The 18,627-nt window shown below is 38.8% G+C and overlaps 1 protein-coding gene and 1 long non-coding RNA gene across 4 annotated transcripts in view; one reads left to right on the forward strand and one right to left on the reverse strand.

Annotated features, from left to right (window-relative positions):
- Positions 1-4,151, forward strand: part of LOC138397058 (solute carrier organic anion transporter family member 1B3-like) — a 78,045-nt gene extending 73,894 nt beyond the window's left edge. Inside the window, exon 15 of one of the 3 annotated variants that reach the window (XM_069490929.1) lies at positions 3,777-4,151. In XM_069490929.1, the coding sequence (XP_069347030.1) occupies positions 3,777-3,990 (214 nt within the window). In that variant the 3' untranslated portion in view covers positions 3,991-4,151. The remainder of the gene's footprint in view (positions 1-3,776) is intronic. The other 2 variants (XM_069490928.1, XM_069490930.1) reach the window with 2 other exon arrangements.
- Positions 4,152-9,685: 5,534 nt separating this feature from the next.
- Positions 9,686-14,239, reverse strand: LOC138396895 (uncharacterized). Its single transcript, XR_011235728.1, has 2 exons — positions 12,705-14,239; positions 9,686-12,574 (listed from the first exon to the last, which is right to left on the reverse strand). It is a non-coding gene; the product is annotated as an uncharacterized lncRNA (long non-coding RNA).
- Between the last annotated feature and the right edge of the window lie 4,388 nt (positions 14,240-18,627).

Here is an 18,627-nt window from a genome sequence, read left to right on the forward strand (position 1 = left end):
ACAGCAACAAAAATAAACAAATGGGACCTAATCAAATTAAAAAGCTTCTTCACAGCCAACGAAACTATCATTAGAGCAAATAGTCCACCTGCAGAATGGGAGAAAATATTTTCTTTCTACACATCTGATAAAGGGCTGATAACTGGAATCTATATAGAACTTAAGAAAATCAACAAGAAAAAAATCAAACAACCCCATCAATAAATGGGCAAAGGACATGAACTGAAACTTTCAAAAGAAGACAGAATAGTGGCCAGCAAACATATAAAAAAAGTGCCCAACATCTCTAATCAGTAGGGAAATGCATATCAAAACCACAGTGAGATATCACCTAACTCCAGTGAGAATGGCCCTTCTCAAAAAGTCCCAAAACAACAAATGCTGGCATGGATGTGGTGAGACTGGAACACTCTTACACTGCTGGTGGGACTGAAAATTAGTACAACCTCTGTGGAAAGTAATTTGGAGATACCTCAAAGAGCTAAAAATAAAGATACCATTTGATTCAGAAATCCCACTACTAGGCATCTATCCAAAGGGAAAAAAAAAGACTTTCTATAATAAAGACATCGGCACTCAAATATTTATAGCAGCACAATTTACAATCGCAAAGATGTGGAAACAGCCCAAGTGCCCATCAATACATGAGTGGATTAATAAAATGTGGTATATGTATACCATGGGATACTATTCAACTACAAAAACAATGGTGATCTAGCAGCTCTTATATTATCCTGGACAGAGATTGAGTTGAGCCCTTCCTTCAAAGTGAGGTATCACAAAGATGGAAAAACATGCAACACATACACTCACCATCAAATTGGTACTAACTGACCAACACTAAGGTGTTCACATGGTAGTGATACTTGCTGGGTTCCAGTCAGGTGCGGGGTGTTGGGGGGGCGTAAATCCACAACTAATGGAAGCGGAATGCACTGTATGGCGGAAGGACACACTTGTAGCCCTGGCTTGGGTGGGTCAAACACATTACATGTAACCAAAATGTTTGTACCCCCATAATATCCCGAATAATAAAAAAGAATATTTTAAAAATATATATTAAGGCTGGGTGCAGTGGCTCACGCCTGCAATCCTAGCACTCTGGGAGGCCGAGGCAGGTGGATCGTTTGAGCTCAGGAGTTCAAGATCAGCCTGAGGAAGAGCGAGACCCTGTCTCTACTAAAAATAGAAAGAAATTATATGGGCAACTACAAATATATAGAGAAAAAATTAGCAGGGCATGGTGGCGCATGCCTGTAGTTCCAGCTACTCAGGGGGCTGAGGCAGGAGGATTGTTTGAGCCCAGGAGATTGAGGTTGCTGTGAGTTAAGCTGATGCCATGACACTCTAGCCTGGGCAACAGAGTGAGACTCTGTCTCAAAAAAAAAAAAAAAAATATATATATATATATATACACATATATATATATATATACACACACATATATATATATAGAAAGTGAGGACTTAACTGTAGTTCTCCTTGAAGTTCCATTATTTTTTTCCTCATGTATTTTGACACTCTATTTTTAGGTGCTTACATGTTAAGAATTGCTATGTCTTTTTAAAGAATAATAAGAGAAGTGACTCCTTTATTATTATGAAAGGCCCTTTTAAATCCCTAATAACTTTCCTTGCTTTGAAGTCTGATCTGTTTGAAATTAATATAGCTACTCTTATTTTCTTTTGACTAGCATTGGCATGGTATATCCTTATTAATCCAATTACTTTTCATTTATATATGTCATTATATTTAGAGTGGGTCTCTTATAAACTACATATAGTTTGATTCTGTTTTTTCAATCCTCTGTCAATCTTGGTCTTTTAATTGGTACTTTTTGATCATTGACATTAGAAGTGATTACTGATATAGTTGGATTAGTATAGAGCATATTTGTTACTATTTTCTATATTTTATGGTTGTTCTTTGATCCTATTTTTGTCTTCTACTCTTTTGCTCCCTGTTGTAGTTTTATTTGAGTATTTTACATGATTACATTTCCTCTCCTTTCTTGGATTATTAGTTGTACTTCTTTTTAAGAAAAATTTTAGTGATTGCCCTAGAGCTTGCAATATACGCTTACAAATAATCCAAGTTCACCTTCAAATAGCATTATATCACTTCACACGTAGTGTGGGTACCTTAGAATGCCAAAGTAACCCTAATTCTTCCTTCCTGTCTCTCATATCATTGCTGTCATTCATTGCACTTATATATAAGCATATATAAACATATGTATAAGCATATATTATATATAATCACATTGTTGCCATTATTATTTTGAACAAACTATTATCTGTTAGATCAACTTAGAATCAAAAAGGTTTTTAGTTTTCCTTTACTTATTTCTTTGCTAATGCTCTTCCTTTTTTTATGTATATTCAAATTTCTGACCTATATCATTTCCTTCTCTCTAAAGAACTTCTTTTAACATTTCTTTCAAGGCAGGTCAATTGGCAAAACATTCCTTCAGTTTTTGTTTCTCTGAGAATATCTTTATTTCTACTTCACTTTGAAAGATAAGTTCACAGGGTACGGAATTTTAGGTTTGTGGTTTTTTCTCTCAATGCTTTAAATATTTCACTCCACTCTCTTCTTGCTTACGTGCTTTCTGAAGAAAAGTCTGAGGTAATCTTTTGTTCTTCTATAGGTAAGGTTTATTCTTCCTTCTTGTTTCTTTTAGGATGTTTTCTATATCTTTGATATTCTGTAGTTTGAAAAATAACACACCTAAGTGTAATTTTTCTGGCATTTATGCTTCTTCATTCTGAACTTCTTAAATCCATGATTTAGTGTCTGACATTCCTTTAAACAAAATTTTCAGCCATAATGTTTCCAGTATTTCTTATGTTTCTTTCTCTCTTTCTTCCCTTTCTAGTATTTCCATGACACACACTTGTGTAGTTGTCCCAAAGTTTTTGGATATTTTGTTTTCCAATGCATTTCTCTCTGCTTTTCAGTTTTGAGGGCTTCTATTATGATATCCTTAAACTTAGAGATTCTTCCCTTGGCTGTGTCCTATGTACCTATAAGCCCATCAAAGACATTCTTCATTTCTGTTACAGAGTTTTTTATTTCTAACATTTCTCTTTGATTCTTAGAATTTTTATCTTATTATGCTTACAATGCCCATCTGTTCTTGCATGCTCTCTACTTTATCAATGATAGCCCTTAGCATATTAATCATAGTTGTTTTAAATTCCCATTTTGATAATTTTAACATTCCTGATATATCTGAACCTGGTTTTAAGGCTTAGTCATTCTCTTTAAACTGTGTTTTCTGCTTTTTAGTATGACTTATAGCTTTTTGTTGACAGCCATACACAATGTATTAGCTAAAAGGAACTGCTATAAACAAGCCTTTAGTAGTGTGGTATAGGGTGTTGGAGGTAGCATTCTATAGTTCTATGATTAGGTGTCAATCTTTTAGTGAGCCTGTACCTCTAGACTGTGAACTTCAATCATGTTTTTCAGTTTCTCCCCCTCCCTCTTAGGTGGGACAAGATGTCTTGAGGGACTAAAGTTGTGCATTTTCCTCCCTGCACAAGGAAGGCTAGAGACAGTTGGAGTTTAGTTTCTGTGGCTTCATAATACTTTCAAAATAATAAAAATATTCTTATGTCCCAATGGAAAATATCACTAGAACTGTCTTCTAGCTATTTCTGTGTATAATTTCCTTTTTTTTTTTTTCCTTTAAGGTCTATATACTGCAGAGAAACATTGTAAGTTCCACACAATTTAAAATGATAATCTACTCTTTATTTCTCTTTTCACAGAAAGTTATACTTCGGAATGAGTGTAATCTTAAGATTTCCAGCACTTATTTTATATATTATATTAATTTTGGCCATGAAGAAAAAATATGAAGGAAAAGATACCAAGACACCAGAAAATGAAAAAAATGTCACAGATGAAGTGAACATGGAATCCTTAAATAACAATGGATATTTTGTACCTTCTGCTGGAGCAGACAGGGAAACATGTACTTAAGGGGAAAAAAAAACCACTTCTGTTGCTATGTTTCCAACCAACTTTATATTGATTCAGTAAGATATTATTTTTGAGTAGTTCCTGCTCTTTTCATTGAGAATTCCCACATTCTTTACTTATCATGGAACAATGAATAAGCCTATGAATTTATAATAAAACAAACTATAAATAAAAAGGAACAGGAGTGCTCATTGTTAGGGCAAAGTTAGGAATTTGTGTCAAGATTAGAATATATGATCCATACAAATTTAAAGCAAGAGGCATCATTAGTATGTAATAGAGAAAAAGTATTTGCTTAGGTAATTGTAACTTTTAATAAGCCCAGTGACTAGAGTATGGGTAGAGGTAAAAGAAAAAAATAGACAAGAGAGATTAATAGCCTAATAAGGAGAAAAGCCTGATGTCTTTTTTTAAAACTAATTTGGACCATATTACTCAGGCCTGAAATCTAGCCTGATGGAGGATTTATGCTATTATGATAGCTGTTATTTATCTTAAATCACATATTTCACAGAATTTTAAATTTATTATTTGAAATTGTGTTTGACTAGCAATGCTAATGCATCTTCTTCCAATTTCCCATTAAAAACTGCTGAAGAAATAGAGATATTCAAATATTTTCAAGCTGTGATTGTCAGACAAGATATTGCAGAATGCATTAAGTTTCTATTGGACCTATGGAAATGGGTTAAGGAAAACTGACTTTGACTTGAGAGCGCAATACTCCTTTAAAAGATGTGACTTCATTCCATCTGCCTATTCTCTGGGAGAAGTGAAATCTATGTCAGATAATATATCAGCTATCACATTATGACACGTTTTTTTGTTTGTTTAGTGTTGGTACACAAAAAGATGTTTCACATCTCTATAAGCAGCACAAGAAATAGAGTGAATGAAAACAAATATTCACATATTGTACTTTCTAGTAGCAGCCACTCCATTACAATGAATACCAAAGGTTGTGGCTTTTTATTCTCAATTGGTTAAAGGATTCTTTTTGCATCAGAATTGACTGTGAAATTTTTTTTTTTAAAGAAATATGATTGTATACCTACTCCAGAGATTCTGAATCAAAAATCTGGCATACAGCTTAGATATCTCCTTTAAAAAAATTCCACATTTGATGCTAGGATCCCTTGGTAGACAGAAAGACACAGGATCAGGGAAAGTATATCTGAGCATAGCAAAGTCCCATAACATAAATGTTACTAAAATCTAGGAATTGGCCTGGAAGTTATATATATTAACCTTCCCTTAGGCTGTAGACCTGAGAAAAGATTCATTAATCATACAATAGAAATTTGGGGGAAACCACCCACATGCTAAATTAGTGGTTTTGGCTGATATAAGTATAGCTACTCCTGTAAGCATTTGGTTCAATTTGCATTAAATATCTTTTTCCATCCCCTCACTTTTAGTCTATTTGTGTCTTTACAGATGAATTGAGCTTCTGGTAGGCAACATGTTATTCGGCCTTGTTTTTGTTTTTGTTTTTTTAATTCATTTAGCCAGTCTACATCTTTTAAATAGGGAATTTAATTCATTTTCATTCAATGCTATTATTGAAAGGTGAGGATTTATCCCTGCCATTTTATTGATTATATTATGGTGGTTTTGTATATCCTTTGTTTCTTGTCTCCTCTCTTGTCTATTTTTGCAGTTGGGTTGTGTTCTGTATGATAATATTTAGTTACTTTCTCTTTCTCCTTTGTCTATTGGCTCTACCAGTGAGTTTTATTGTTTTCATGCTTTCATGATGGTGTTTATCCTCTTTTCACATCCAGATGTGAGATTCCCTTGGGCATTTCTTGTAAGGCCACTCTAGTGGTAATGAATTCCCTTTGGTTTTGCTTTTTTGTGAAAGATCTTATTTGCCTTTCATTTCTGAAAGATAGATTTCCTGAATATATTCTTTTTTTTTCTTTCAATACTGTGGATATATTATCCCATTGTCTCATGGCCTGTAAGGTTTCGGCTGTGAAACTTGCTGTTAGTCTATTGAGAATTTCCTTTTATGTGACTTGGCCTTTTTCCTTGCTGCTTTTATAATTCCTTCTTTGCCTTTGACTTTTGACAATTTGACTAAAATATGGCTCAGAGAGGACCTGTTTGGTTGAGTCTATTTGGGATTCTTTGAGCCTCCTGTACCTGGATGTCCATCTCTCTCCCAAACTTTTAGGAAGTTTTTTGTTATTTTTTTTTTATTTCATCTTATTGTTATGGGGGATACAGAATTGCAGGTTACATACGTTGCCCATGTACCGCCTTTCCCCCCAAGTCAGAGCTCCAGGCGTGTCTGTTCCCCAGATAGTGCGCGTTGCACCCATCATGTAGGTATGTATCTCTCCCTTCCCCATCCCCCCTTCCCGAGTCAGCACCTTCAAGCGTTACCATTCCCCAAACGGTGCGCAATGCACTCATTGTGTAGGCATACACCCATCCCCTCCCCCACCCCCCATCTCAGTCTGATATTCGATTGGTGTCGTTGCCAGATGTGTATTTAGGTGATGATCAGGGAAACCAATTTTCTGGTGAGTACATGCGATGCTTGTTTTTCCATTCTTGGGATACTTCACTTAATATAATGGGTTCCAACTCTCTCCAGGAGAACCATAGAGATGTCGTATCTTCATTATTTCTTATAGCTGAGTAATATTCCGTGGTATACATATACCACAGCTTACTAATCCAATCATGTATTGATGGGCATTTGGGTTGTTTCCACATCTTTGCTATTGTGAATTGTGCTGCTATAAACATTCGGGTACATGTGTCTTTGTTACAGAATGACCTTTTTTCCTTTGGGTATATGCCCAATAATGGGATTGCTGGATCGAATGGCAGGTCTACTTGAATCTGTTTAAGATACCTCCATAATGCTTTCCACAGGGGTTGCACTAGTTTGCAGTCCCACCAGCAGTGTATGAGTGTTCCTGTCTCTCCACATCCACGCCAACATGTGTTGTTTTGGGTTTTTTTGATAAAGGCCATTCTCACTGGGGTTAAGTGATATCTCATTGTGGTTTTGATTTGCATTTCTCTGATGATTAGGGATGTTGAGCATTTTTTCATATGTTTGTTAGCCATTCTTATATCTTCTTTTGAGAAGTTTCTATTCATGTCATTTGCCCACTTTTTGATAGGGTTGTTTGATTTTTTCTTGCTGATTTTCCTGAGTTCTAAATAGATTCTTGTTATCAGTCCTTTATCTGATGTGTAGCATGCAAAAATTTTTTCCCATTCTGTAGGTGGTCTGTTTATTCTCATGACTGTTTCTTTGGCTGTGCAGAAGCTTTTTAATTTAATCGTGTCCCATTCATTTATTTTTGTTGCTGCTGTGATTGCCTTGGGGGTCTTCTTCATAAATTCTTTGCCTAGGCCAATGTCTGTAAGAGTCTTTCCTACATTTTGTTCTAGAATTCTGATTGTATCACGCCTAAGGTTTAAGTCTGTTATCCACGGTGATTTGATTTTTGTGAGAGGTGAAAGCTGTGGGTCCTGTTTCAGTCTTCTACAAGTGGCTAACCAATTCTCCCAGCACCATTTATTGAATAGGGATTCTTGTCCCCAGAGTATATTCTTTCCTGCTTTGTCAAAAATTAGGTGACTATATGAGGATGGTTCTATATTTGGATTTTCTGTTGTGTTCCACTGGTCTGTGTCCCTGTACTTGTGCCAGTACCAGGCTGTTTTAAGAACCACGGCCTTGTAGTATAGTTTGAGGTCTGGCAAATTAATACCTCCCATTTTGTTTTTGTTGCTTAAAATTGCTTTTGCTATACGGGGTCTTCTCTGATTCCATACAAAGTGTATAATTATTTTCTCTACGTCTGTGAAGAATGATGTTGGTAGTTTAATAGGGATTGCATTGAATCTGTAGATCACTTTGGGTAGTATAGACATTTTAACAATGTTGATTCTTCCGATCCACGAGCATGGTATATTTTTCCATCTATTTGCAAGTTCTGCTATTTCTTTTCTCAGTGTTTCATAGTTTTCCTTATAGAGGTCCTTTACCTCTTTAGTTAGGTATATACCTAGATATTTTATTTTCTTTGTTGCTATTTTGAAGGATATTGAGTCTTTAATTTGGTTTTCCGATTGACTGTTATTGGCATATATAAATGCCTCTGATTTGTGTATATTAATTTTGTAGCCTGAGACTTTGCTATATTCGTTAATCTATTCCAGGAGTCTCATGGTTGAATCCTGGGGGTTTTCCAGATATAACATCATATCATCAGCAAAAAGTGAGAGTTTGATCTCTTCCTTCCCTATTTGGACTCCCTTGATTTTGCTCTATTGCCTGATAGCTCTCGCAAGGACTTCCAATACTATGTTGAAAAGTAATGGGGACAGTGGGCAGCCCTGTCTGGTTCCAGTTCTAAGTGGGAGTGCTTTGAATTTTTCCCCGTTCAGAATGATGTTGGCTGTGGGTTTGTCATATATGGCTCGTATCATTTTTAGGTAGGTTCCATCTACGCCTATTTTGTTAAGCGTTTTTATCATAAAAGGGTGTTGAATTTTGTCAAATGGGTTTTTTGTTATTATTTCATTAAATATTTTTTCCTCATCTTTTCCCTTGTCTTCTCCTTCTGGAATGCCCATTATACATATATATGTTCACTTAATAGTGTCCCATAAATCCTGTAGGCCTTCTTCATTCATTTTTACTCTTGTTTCTTTTCTTTTCTTTTTTGTCTGCCTGTGTTATTTCAAAAGTCCTGTCATCAAGTTCAGAAAGGCTTTCTTCTGCTTGGTCTACTCTGTTGTTGAAGCGCTTCATTATAGTTATCTTAATCATCAAAGTCTTCAACTATAGGATTTCTGTTTTGTCCTCTTTATGTCTATCTTTTTGTTGAATTTCTCATTCAAATCATGAATTGTTCTGATTTTGTTGAATTGTCTATCTGTATTCTATTTTATCTCACTAAGTTTCCTTAAGATTATTATTTTGAATTTTTTCTGGCATTTCACATTTCCATATGATTGGGGTCTGCTAATGGAGAATTATTGTTTTCCTTTGTATTTGACATGTTTTCTTGCCTTTTCATGGTTGATATGTCCCTACATTTGTTTCTACACATCTGATGAAAAAGTCACCTCTTCCAATTTAATGGAGTAGATGTCATAGGAAAAGCCTTATTTTTATGAATGAGTCTTGAAGTTTGGATTCAGTGGGATTTTCTTTGTTTTAGGTGGACACAGTAGTATAGTATCCACATATGAATAGTTTCCTCAACTGTAATCTAGAGTAGTGGTGTTTGCAAGTCCCTCAGTTGCCTAGGCTGAGAGAGTTTGTGACAATGGTGGTCACAAACTGGATGGAATTGCCAGGCTATTTCTCATTTGGGGGCATGTGCAGGCACACAGTGAGTCAGCCAACTTGGAGTCTAGCTTGCTGGTGTTGGAACCATGGAGCTGTTACTTTCACTGGGAGCACAGGCATGGCTGCTTAGCCAGCCTGGAGGAGTGCCTGCCAGGAGTGGCTTTCAGGTTTTGTTCTCAGGTCTGAGGCATAGGCACAAGACTGCTCAGCTGGCCTGAGGGCATGTCTGCTGGGGGCATTCCAAAGAGTTGTTTCTCTACCCTGGGATGCAGGGTAAAGGGTGCTTGGCTGGCCTGGGAGTGTGTGATGGCAGCTTTTCACTCCAGTGCTCTGTAACAAAGGAAAAATTCCTCAAAACACATAGTGTTTAGAGAGAAGGGGAGAGACCAAAGTCTAAAGGAGAAAATGGCCTCCTCAGCTAAGTTCTTTCCCATATTTATTACAAAGGATACATGCAAGTGGTCAGGGAGTACACAAGAATGTGGAAACTCAAGCAAGCATAGCTTTTTGTAGAGAAGGAACAAGATGTGCAGCTGTCAGCTAATAATTCTTAGAATAAAGACTTAGCTGGAGGACGAAGTTCTGGGCCATTTGCTAAATTTTTAAACAACATCTGTACATGGTCAGCTGTTTTCAGCTGACCTTTGCACACAAGAAACAAGCAGCTTCAGGTAGGCATTTTCACCTGTCCCTTCATTCACTCTGCTCACATTCTTTCCATCCATCCATCCATCCATCCATCCTTTCTTCTAGGCCCAGCCCCTATATGTCCCCCTTTTAGTTTATTTAAAATTAGAGATGTTGTGGGAGTAGGAGAAAGAGAGATGTAAGTTTCAGCCAGCGTCTTTTCATGATGGTGTTGGGAGGTCATCAACTGGCGGACCCACCACCCTAGAAAGTAAAAGAGACAGAAAGTGACAACAAGATCAATCCCAACAATAAACCACATATATAAGTTGAGGCCTGAAAACCAATTATTAGGATTTAGCCAGGAAAAAACTTTTGTAAATCCTGAAGATATGACGTTTGGGTTTCCTTCTGAATGGTAATTAATTGTCTTTGTAATTCAGAAGTCAAGTCAGTAACTCTCGTTTCTAAAGAGGCATTGAAAACACCATATAGGTGTAGCTTTATTTTTTCCCAAGAATATTGAGACTGATTGTAAGGTAATGGAGTTACAAAAAGGTGGGAGTGTTCCCAATCACATCGCAACCTTTGTGGGAGAGACAAAGCTTGCTGTTGGTCACCTAACCACTCTACTGCAGCTCCAGCGCTTGGAGGTATGTGAGAATGCTTTTGTCAATGGCTGTTTGTTGAATCATTTCTTTAGTGACATTAGTCATTACTTCATTAGCAACTTTAGCTATATGAATAGAAGCTTCTAAAGAGAGTGAAGCAATGGTGGCAGTGGCTATAATCACAACAGCTGAAATGAGGAAGGCAATTGAGGTAAACAGAAACCAGGGAGCACAAAACTTTCCAAAAGCCTGCTGAATGGCATAAACAGCAGAAGAATCCTGCCGTGGTCAGGTAAGATTAACCAGAAGCCATATTTGAGTCTGCCTTCTTAATGGCAGCACATAGGTCAAATTAAACATTGTCACATTGTGGTAGGGAAGAAAATTTACATACCAGGCTGGAAGGGTAATATTAATGGTATAATACAAACTGGTCGCTACCAAAATGGGCAACTGTTGACCAACTACAAACAGGCGAACTCATCTGGACAGGAACCACTCGGGATCTGTAGCTGTTTGAACACAAACATATCCTCTTCCCCATGTTAACACACCAAACGGGCCATCCCAAGTTCCCGCAGAATCCCATCGTCACACCCACACAATCCGTAGGAGATCAGGTTGGGGCCTAGAAAGGGGGGTGTAATGATGAAGGACCACAGCGGAGGACGGCTGGAGACTGGACAAAGTCAGCAAATTGCGAGTGTGTAATGCTTTTGCTACTCTTTGTTGTGGAGCGGCAAGGTACTTTTTTTTTTGTTTTTCTAAATAACGTTTTTAAGGTTTGGTCGGTCCACTCAACAACTGCCTGTCCAGCAGGATTCTGTGGAATGCCAGTGATGTGGCGAATATTCCAGTCCTGTAAAGTGGTCTGAAAGGCAACTGTGGTATAATAGGGTCCATTATCAGTTTTTACAGTAAGAGGAAGCCCTAGATAAGCAATGGAGTTTAACAAATGAGTGATAGCATGCGAGACACACTCAGCCAGTGACATGGATCATTCCTGAGTGAGTGTCAACAGTTACCCATAGATAATGAAGGCACCTGAAGGCGGGAAAATGAGTAACATCCATTTGCCAGAGTGAGTTAGGAGTTAAGCCACAAGGGTTAACCCCAGGTGATAAAGGCACACCTTGTACAGCCTGACAAGCTGAGCAGGCACATATTATCTGACGAGCTTGTTTCTGGGTAACGGGAAACTGTTTAGTGAGCGTTTGAGCGTTTTCGTGAAAGAACTGATGGAACATTATAGCATTTTTAAAGGCATTTGTGAAATATACATGGTAGGAAATGAGACGATCAATAACATCATATGGCCGGAAAAATGCATGTGTTCCCCTGGCTTTGCCCCTCTCTTAAACAGTGTTGGAAAGCGGACTGTTTGGGGGAAGAATAAAGGTCTCCCTCAAGAGGAGGGGGAGGAGGTGGAAACTGTTACTCCTGGTGATCCAGGGAGGGTGATGGTAAAGAGAACGGCTCAGGTTCTGAGAATTTTATAGCTGGAGGGGCCTCTGGCAGAGCAGAAGGCGGAGGTGGGGGTGGGGGCTCCAACAGATTAGAATCCGTAGGAACATGCAAGGGAGTCAGCACTGTTTGCACCAGACTCCAGGTGGTGAGCATGGCAAGGGGTACTGGAATCCCCTGCCTGAAATTTTTCATAAAAACCTTCCCTATTTGTTCCCAGAGTTCTAAATCTAACTGTGCCCTCATCTGGGAACCAGGGGCAATGTTGTCTTACTGCACATAAGAGTTGTTGTAAAGCTTTTGGTTTGACAGAACACTGAGCAGCTTTTAAGAGCTGCTGCAAAGTGTGCAGATAGATTCTCTGATCTGTTGTCAGCTCTTCCCCCGTGTTAGAAATCCCCTTCTGAACTATGGGCCTGGGTCCCAAAGCAGCGGGTGGGACTGTACCTTACCGAGATGATTCCCCTTGTAGTCCAGCCGCTGAAAACAATCACTGGACAGGCGGATTCCTGAGTCATGTCAGGGTCATGACTTGTAGCAGCAGCTTTTCACTCTGGTGCTCGGTAGTGAAGGAATAATTACTTGAAACACATAGTGTTTAGAGAGAAGGGAAGAGACCAAAGTCTAAAGGAGAAAATGGCCTCCTCAGCTAAGTTCTTTCCCATATTTATTACAAAGGATACGTGCAGGTGGTCAGGGAGTACACAAGAATGTGGAAACTCAAGCAAGCATAGCTTTTTGTAGAGAAGGAACAAGATGTGCAGCTGTCAGCTAATAATTCTTAGAATAAAGACTTAGCTGGAGGACAAAGTTCTGGGCCATTTGCTAAATTTTAAACCATCTGTACATGGTCAGCTGTTTTCAGCTGACCTTTGCACACAGCAAACAAGCAGCTTCGGGTAGGCATTTTCTCCTGTCCTTTCATTTGCTCTGCTCACATTCTTTCTATCCATCCATCCATCCATCCTTTCTTCTAGGCCCAGCCACTTCACGAGTGTGCCTGTCAGGTGCAGGTTGTAGGCTGTTTCTCAGACCTGGTATGTGGGTGCATGGCTGCTCAGCTGGGCTAGAGGCGTGTCTGCTTGGGGTGACTCATGGGGCTGTTTCTCAGGTCTAGGACACAGGTGCAAGGCTACTTGGCCAGCTCAGGAGCATATCTGCTGGGGGAGGTCTGTGGAGCTGTTTCTCAGGCCAGGGATATGGGCTTTTGGCTGCTTGGCTTTCCTGAGGGTGTGCCTAGGACTGTTTCTCAGGCCCTTTTGGGGATCCAGGGCCATTGGGTAAGTCAGAAGCATGTCTCAGAGGTACAGCGGTGCTGCAGGGCCGTTTCTCAGGTCATGAGTGTGGGCACATAGCCACTCTATTGGCCTGGGAATATATCAGCTGCTCAGAGGCTCAGGGGCCTCTCTCACTTGGGGGAGGGCATACAGTGGTTTGGCCCACTCAAGGGCAAGTTTCCCCTGGGTGGGACTGGCAGACTGTCCCTCCATCCGGAATTGTGGCAGTGAGGGGTTGTTTCCCTGCCATGTAGGACCAGAGTTCCAGCCGATCCTGGGCCCAATCTCCACACAGCCGGGGTTGTGGTATTCAGCCACACATGTGGGCTTGGCATAATGAAGATGAAGCTGCAGTGCTGGAGAGGTGCAATGGCTACTGGCCCCCAGAGGAGGGCGCCCTCCAGACGTAGCTCTGGTTTCAAGATGGTGCCATGCTGCAGCAGGTTGGCTCACAGGGGGTTGGAAGTGCACGTCTGTGTTCCTAATCCAGAGCAATGCAGCTGTGTGAATTCCCAGCACCTCTCCAACCTGGTCTCAGGGTTTGTGAGGACTGTGAGATTCTCCTGTTGTAAGAACTGCAGGTGTTTTTGGAGATGATGGGGGCTGGTGGGAATCTTCTGCTTACCTTTTCCCTGCAATGGGAAGTCCTTCCTATCTCTGGGCTGATCCCATCCTGGTAGAGGAGATAGGGCTATGGGGGCCAGATGCCTCCACACTGCCTTCCTGCACTTCCAATCATCACAGGTGCATCTCCATTCTGCTGTGTCACTCCAGCACTCTCCCTTTGACACCTCAGTTAAATCTTAGCTGTTTAATACTTGCCTTGGTCCTTTGTTGTCAGTGTATATCTTTTTATGTTGTTTACCCTTTAACAAATCATTGTAGTTGTTATTATTTTTATTTGTTTTGTTTTTTAATCTTCCCACCAACTATGTAAGTGGTTTACATTCCCTGATCACCATGTTAGAGTATTCTGAGTTTGTCTGGATATTTACTTTTACCTGTGTTTTGTATACCTCAGATGGTTTCATGTTATTTATTAGCATCCTTTTCTTTCAGTTACAAAAATTTCCTTTAGCATTTCTTATAAGGCAAATCTGGTTGCAATAAACTCCCTCATTTTTTGTTTAACTGGGAATGTCTTTATTTCTCTTTTATTTCTGAAGGACAGCTTTGGTGGGTACAGTATTCTTGGTTTTCCTTTTTTTTTTTTTTTTTTTATTCCCCCCCCCACCCCCCATTCGGCTCTTTTACCGTATCATCCCAGTCTCCCCTGGCCTGTCTACTGCCAGTCATATTGAAATTCCCTTATGTGTTATTTGCTTCCTTTCTCTTGATACTTTCAGGATCCTCTTTTTGTCTTTGACTTTTGAGAGTTTGGTTATGTCTTAGAGTTGTCTTATTCCAGTTGATCTAATTGGTGACCTTTGACCTTTCTGTGCCTGGATATTTATATCTTTCTTCAGGGTTGAAAATTTTTTTGTTATTATTTCTTTGAATGAGGTTTCTATCTCTTTGTCATTCCCTAGTCTCTCTTTAATGGCAATGGCACATACATTTGCTCTTTTGATGGTGTCCTATAGATCCCAAAACTTTTCTTCATTTTTTTCTCATTTTAAAAAAATTTTTACTCCTCGGACTATATATTTTCAATAGTCCGTCTTCAAGCTCACTGATTCTTTCCTCTGCTTAATAAATTCTGCTGTTGTTGTCTCCTATTGCATTTTTTAATTTTGTTTATTATCATTTTTAGCTTCAGGATTTCTGTTTGATTTTTCTCATGATTTCAATTTCTTTGTTAAATTTCTCTGATAAATTTATAAATTGTTTCTTTGTGATTTCTTGAAATTTGCTGGGTTTTCTTTAAAAATCTATTTTGAAATGTTTATCTACCAGATTGTTCAAGTGCATATCTTCTGGATCATTCATTGGTGCATTGTTTTGTCCATTCGGTGGAGCTATCTTTCCTAGGCTATTCTTAATCCTTGGAGATGTGATTCTCTGGCTACATATTGATGAATTAGGACAGTCTGAGTTTGTTTGTGAACATTCCATTTCATTAGGCTTGTTTAGAAATTCTGAGCATTCTATTGTATGCCATTTCAGCAGTAGAGGGTGTCCTAAGACCAGGTTAGATACAAGTCTCTGATGGCTCCACTGCCAATGCAATGCCCAACTTGGATGGGCCCGTGGGAGATCCACAGAGGCCACTTAAGCCAAGTGGGTGAGCCAGCCAGGCCCTCAAGTCTGGAAGATCTGTGAACCATTCTTCTTGCAGCATGACACCCATACACAGCCTCTTTGGTATGAAGTCTCCTCTGGCAAGGAGGGACAGCCACTGCCAAGTTCCACATGCTGGCTGCCATTAGCCCCACCCTTTCTCTTTGTCCCTAGCTGGATTTTGGTGGTTCAGCTTCACCAGTTCTTGTAGTGATTTCGATGGTCTAATGCAGGAGTAAGTCTCTTGTGGAGGGACCCAGGATGGTGAGGGAGCTAACTTATTCCAGTATATAAACCGTAAGTCCAGGAGAAATTTTCCATATGGGTTACTGTAATGGCTTGGGATGAGGGGCACCATGTTTCAGAGAATAGATCCCCTTTGCATCCAATTGTGATTTTACTCATTTTTGTGGTCCAAAGAGGCTTCAGAGCCTCACTTGAATGATCAGGTTTCCTTAGCTCTTGTGAAGGCAATTTCATACATGGATAGTTTAAATCGATGTTTCTGTGAGGGGATGATAGCTGGAGATACCTACTGTGCCACTTTACTTCACCATAAACTCTACTGGGATCTTGTCTCAATAAAAATTATAGAGAAGAAAATTATGAAGCTATTTTTCAAACGACTACAAAGAAAATAAAGGCAACATCTTAAATATTTATTTATTTAGCAGTTATTGAGTGCTAATTATCTATCAGGCAAAATGAAATGTGAGAATGAAAAAGGACACTTCTCTGTGCAGCTTACACTTTAAAGGTGCAGAAGAATATTAATAAAATTAAATTATAAAATGTTATAAATTATAATAAACATATTTATAAATATGTTATATTCAGTGAAAGAAAGAAGAACATTAAAAAATATATCTCAAATTATTTGATCTACTGCAGAATCCAAGAATCCAGAATAAGTGTTCATTCTTAATCCAACAACATTTATTAAACAGGAATTATAAATTATAGTGAGGAAAAAAGCAAAAATTCCATAGAGAGAAAAGTAAGGTAAGGAAAGTTTTCAAGGAAGTAAAATAATGTGTGAGTATAATTAAAATGTACATTGGATAAGGTTAAAATATGACAATGGCTAAAAGATCAAATTAGTAAAGAAGAAGTTTTATTTGAAAATTTCTCAAAATGTGGAAGAAAAGGACAAAGAGGCAAATTGTGAAAGAAGGACTTAAAGGAGAAACTAAGCACCAGCTGAAGAAACCTGATATTTTTGAGAAAGAAATCAGAATTGGAAAAGAACCATTAAGCAAAGACAAACTGGAAGGGTGCCTTCCTGTGATGAAGAAAAATAAACATAGATCGGAGTCTCGTTATTTGCACCCCATTCATTTTCACACAATGATGCTTTCTCCTGAAATACTCTTTTTTTCCACTTAATTAACTTCTGCTCAACATTTAGATCTATGCTTAATCAGCATTCCTTCAACATGTCTGATTTCTTCACTGGTAAAAATTTTCCAATTATATCCATAGCATTTATCAAAATGGTAATTTTACACTTATTTATGACTATTTGATGACTATCAGTCTCTCCCACTAGTCATAAGCTCCAGAAAGGTAGGAATTGAATTCACTTTTACCCACTGTATTCGTCAGGGTTTGCCAGAGACAGAACCAATAGGATATATAGATAGACAGGTAGATAGAAAGATGGATAGATAGATAGATGAGAGGGTACTTAGTGGAATTGGCTCAAGTAATTATGAAGGCTGAGGAGTCCCAGATAAGCCATCCATAAGCTAGAAACCCAGGATGATCAGTAGTGCGTTTCAGCCCAAGTCCAAAGGCCTCAGAACCAGGAAAACTGATGCACTCGGTCCAAGTCCAAAGGGCTAAGAACCCGGCGGGGGGGTAGGGGGATGGGCAGGGATTGCAGGTACTGGTGCAAGTCCTAGAGTTCAAAGGCTAGAGAACCTGGAGTTCTGATGTCCAAGCACCAGGAGAAGAGAGAGAGAGAATTTGCCTTTCCTCTGTCTGTGTTCTATCCAGGCCCCTAGCTGATTGGATGCTGCCCACCCACATTGAGGGTGGATCTTCCCTACTCAATCCAAGTCACATGCCAATCTCCTCTGGAAATACCCTCATAGACACACCCAGAAGTCATGCTTTACCAGCTCTCTAATATCCCTTAATCCAGTCAAGTTAACCCCTAAAATTAACCACCAGACCTATCTATTTTACTCCCAGCATCTAGCTTGGTGCCTGACATATAGCAGGTGCTTTATTAATTATTTTTAGGTGAATGAATAAGTGAATTCCAAAAATGCCAATCATATAAAATATGAATTTTATAAATAAGAACTGAAAACAACACGCAAAAATAGCTGCATTAAAATCATGAGATTGGGAGTAATTGTTTCAGATGTTTTGAAGATTTTCTTTATTTTAAAATGAAAAAATAAATCTATATTGTAGGAAAATAAAAGTGTCTTTTGAAAATTGTTAAGCATAGGGGATAAAAACATTTAAGTCTTTGCCTTTTGGGAGCTAACAAATGAGGTGGAGAAATAGGCCTGTAACATATTATATAATAATATACACTGTAATACATACTATAATAGAATAAAAATGTTTATGTTCATTCACAGGGACCATACTAATCTTTCTGTTTTAATGTCAACATATATACTTCTGGAGAGTTTACCAAAACAAAATTACTGAGAATTAATGATAAGAAATTTGGCAATGGCATTGTCACTTTCCATTTGCGTGCCTTCTACCCTTCCTGAACAGACTGTGCTTATTGCCTGGAAACCAAGAACCAACCTGGTGAGGCGATGATTACACAGGTGATGTGATTTCAGCAACACCGTAGAGTGCTCCTGCTTGGCCTTCCCTGAGGCATGGAGCTTTCCTTCTGGCTTCCTTTCCCAGCTGCAGGGGTTTGCACCAGCACCCTCAAACTATAGTTTTCACTACTCTTCCCCACTGGATAGAAGACTTTTGTTTCTTAGGGGAGAAAGGAGAGATTGGTCTTGAGCCAAGCTTGAGCAGTAGTTACTATTCTCCTCCTTCAGCCAGCACCAGTGGGACTCTGGAGCTTTTCTCTAGTCTTCCCTGAGATTCCTGATTCCTCATGGAGGAATCAGCTGCAACAGGT

This window comes from Eulemur rufifrons, chromosome 16 (assembly GCF_041146395.1).
Source record: "Eulemur rufifrons isolate Redbay chromosome 16, OSU_ERuf_1, whole genome shotgun sequence".
Taxonomy (NCBI): Eukaryota; Metazoa; Chordata; class Mammalia; order Primates; family Lemuridae; genus Eulemur; species Eulemur rufifrons.